The 3,012-nt window shown below is 52.8% G+C and overlaps 1 protein-coding gene across 1 annotated transcript; it reads right to left on the reverse strand.

Annotated features, from left to right (window-relative positions):
* Nucleotides 1-276: 276 nt before the first annotated feature.
* Pgam2 (phosphoglycerate mutase 2) lies at nt 277-2,793 on the reverse strand. The gene is made up of 3 exons (XM_021632697.2): nt 1,994-2,793; nt 1,721-1,901; nt 277-549 (listed from the first exon to the last, which is right to left on the reverse strand). The coding sequence occupies exons 1-3, from the start codon at nt 2,405-2,407 to the stop codon at nt 383-385; spliced, it is 762 nt and encodes a 253-aa protein (XP_021488372.1). The 5' UTR covers nt 2,408-2,793; the 3' UTR covers nt 277-382.
* Between the last annotated feature and the right edge of the window lie 219 nt (nt 2,794-3,012).

Raw genomic sequence — 3,012 nt, forward strand, 5'->3', positions numbered from 1 at the left:
CTGTTGCAGGCCTAGCCCTAGGCTTGCCGTGGCCTGGAGGTACACTTAGCCAACCATTTAAGAGGTCACCCGGGTAGCAGAAAGCTGCCCTGAAGGAAGCTGGTCAGGAGCCACACTTGCATTACTCATGGAGAAGGCCAGGTCACATTGTTTTTTTCTCTAATATAACCGAGTGGCTCTAAAGCTCCAGGGTCACTACGGAGGGTTTGCATGGTCCTGCCCTAGCCCCCAATCACCAGGGATGGGTACTGGGCTTCTGCCTCCATAGATGTTGACTTGAACCCAGGAGTTCCTGTGACTAATGAGTTGAGCTGGGCAGACCAAGCCTGGCTATACTAAATTTGGCACTGTGCAGAAGTAACTTTATTGCCCATGTCCACCCTCACTTTGCCTTTCCTTGGGCAGCAACAGCTTCCATGGCCTTCCGAACTGTCTCTTCATCTCCCAGGAACCTCATGGGCTTGGTAGGCTTCAGCGCCTGGTCCAGCTCATACACAATGGGAATTCCCGTGGGCAGGTTCAGTTCCATGATGGCCTCGTCTGACATCCCTAGAGCAGAGAACAGTGTTCTTAGCCCCTTCACTCAGTTCATAAGCATGGCCTTTGTGGCCTTGGTACTGGGATGCTGCCACTTTGCCCATCCCTGAAAGCAAGGCCGAAAAAATGTGCCTAAAGGTCAAGGCAGACCTGTCTACAGAAATAGCCCAGCAGCAAGACAAGTACATCCCCCATGAATAGCAGTGACCTGAGTGGTGCACGCATGCGCTCAGCCCAGTGCGAATTGGCCAGGCTAAAGGGTTTGGAAGAAAGTCATTTGGTTTCTAGAGGTTCTAAATTCTGAACAGGGGAGGAACAGGAAACCTGACCCACTGCCTGCTGCTGCACTCCCTGACTGAAATAGCAGCTCAACCTTTGCTGTTGCCATCACCCCATCCTTACCAACCAGGAAGACCAGGGAGGAGGGGCAGGGGTATCACCCTCGTGTTGCCCATCTGCCCACTAGTACTCTGGAGCTGGAGAAATGGGCCACACCCTACTCTTTTCTTGGGATCCCAGCAAGCCTAAAGGTCATCCAGAATCTAATATAGACTTCTGGAGTCTTAAGACCCAGTTGAGGCCATAATTTGTGTCCTCCCTACACCATATGGCCTTCCAGGGCCTGTGTGTTGGCCCTTGCTATCTAGCAGGAGCACCACCATAAGCCTGAAATCAGAAGTAGCTGCATAGCTCTGCACCCAGACTGCTAGAAACTCTGGGAGGGAGACACGGTAGACCAGCCTTGTGCAGCTGGGCTAGCTATGCATTGTAGGCCCACGCATGAAGCAAAAGGACCTCAAATCCAAGGCCTTGTGTATATAGTAAGACTATCTTGAGAGAAAAGAAATTAGCAAGAGTTCTGTACCAGCTCAAGTGGCTTGTACTCGGGGCTGAATGCACAGAGCTCTGGCACGTTTTCCCAGCGGCTGCCTCAAGCCTGCTCAGCCCAGTCAGCTGTGGCTGGGGAGGGGTGGGGTGGCTCAGCTGTGCCGTGCAGACTAAACACCACCGTTGTCCTAGCAGCCTACTGTGTACTGGAAATGGAGCCACATAAAAAGTGTCTCTCCAGGCTTCCCTCGATCTCCTTTCGAAGCCCTCGCAGCTTGTAACAGCTGAAATGCGTCAGGGCTCTTCCCTCACTGGTCTCTGCTATCCCCTCCCCTCCTCCCTGAGCGGGCCTCACCTTCCAGGTGTTTCACGATGCCTCGAAGGCTGTTCCCGTGGGCTGCAATGAGCACTCTCTTGCCCTCCTTAATCTTAGGGGCAATCTCCTCATTCCAGAAAGGCAGGGCCCGGGCAATGGTGTCCTTGAGGCTTTCACAGGTAGGCAGCTCCCCAGGCTTCAAGGCTGCATAACGCCGTTCCTGGGGAAGGGCACAGGAACACTTGTGTTTGCTCCCTGGGTAGCCCTCCCACCCGGGCTCCCAACCTCACAGCTCCCCACCACCTGGCCCACCTTGCTGATGGCAGTGTAGTAAGGGTGCTTATCATCCATGGGGGGTGGTGGGATGTCAAAGGAACGCCTCCAGATCTTCACCTGCTCCTCCCCGTGTTTTGCAGCTGTCTCGGCCTTATTGAGGCCTGTGAGGCCACCATAGTGCCTCTCATTGAGACGCCAGGTCCGAACCACAGGCAGCCACATTTGGTCCGTAATGTCCAGGATGGTCCAAAGGGTGCGGATGGCCCGCTTCAGCACTGATGTGTAGCAGATGTCAAACTCTATCTTGGCATCTTTGATGGCAATGCCCCCCCGCTTGGCCTCCTCAGTCCCCTTCTCACTTAGTTCTGCATCAAACCAGCCACAGAATCGGTTCTCTTGGTTCCATGAGCTCTCACCGTGGCGAACCATTACTAGGCGGTGGGTGGCCATGGTGGCAGGGGGACACAGCTCCAGGTGACAACTGCTTGCTTGGCGCTTTCAGCTTTATAACAGTTTTCCCAGCCCCCACCCCAGCCCTTAACTGCCAATCAGCATTCCAGAAGGGACAAGCAGGCGTAGGCAACCAGTGGCATAACTGGGGGTGGGGTATAGTCCAAGGAGCTGGACTTAAAAATAGCCTCACAAAACCATCAGCTCTGCCTGGGCTCAGATGACAAGTCCAGAACCAGCTGGCACCTGGCCAAACTGGGTGGAGCTGCTGAACTGGACCAGAGTGAAGGGCAGAAGTCAGATATGGGGTTGTTCTCCAGGTGGAAATACTTACCTTTAACGTCAGCAGCTTTCAATGTCTGCTCAGGCAGAACCAAAACTACTGCATGCCCACTTCTGATATATATATATATATATATATATATATATATATATCAGGTTTAACTCTGTGACTCAGGCTGCAATTCTGCCTTAGCCTCTTAACACAGTAAGACAAGCTCATGCCTATCTCGGGAAGGAATCTAGCCTAGTGTCAAGATAAAGTGTGTGTATAGGATATCCACACATAGAAGTCAGTGAATATATAAACATGTATGTGTGCGGTG

Source organism: Meriones unguiculatus, chromosome 12, assembly GCF_030254825.1.
Source record: "Meriones unguiculatus strain TT.TT164.6M chromosome 12, Bangor_MerUng_6.1, whole genome shotgun sequence".
Taxonomy (NCBI): Eukaryota; Metazoa; Chordata; class Mammalia; order Rodentia; family Muridae; genus Meriones; species Meriones unguiculatus.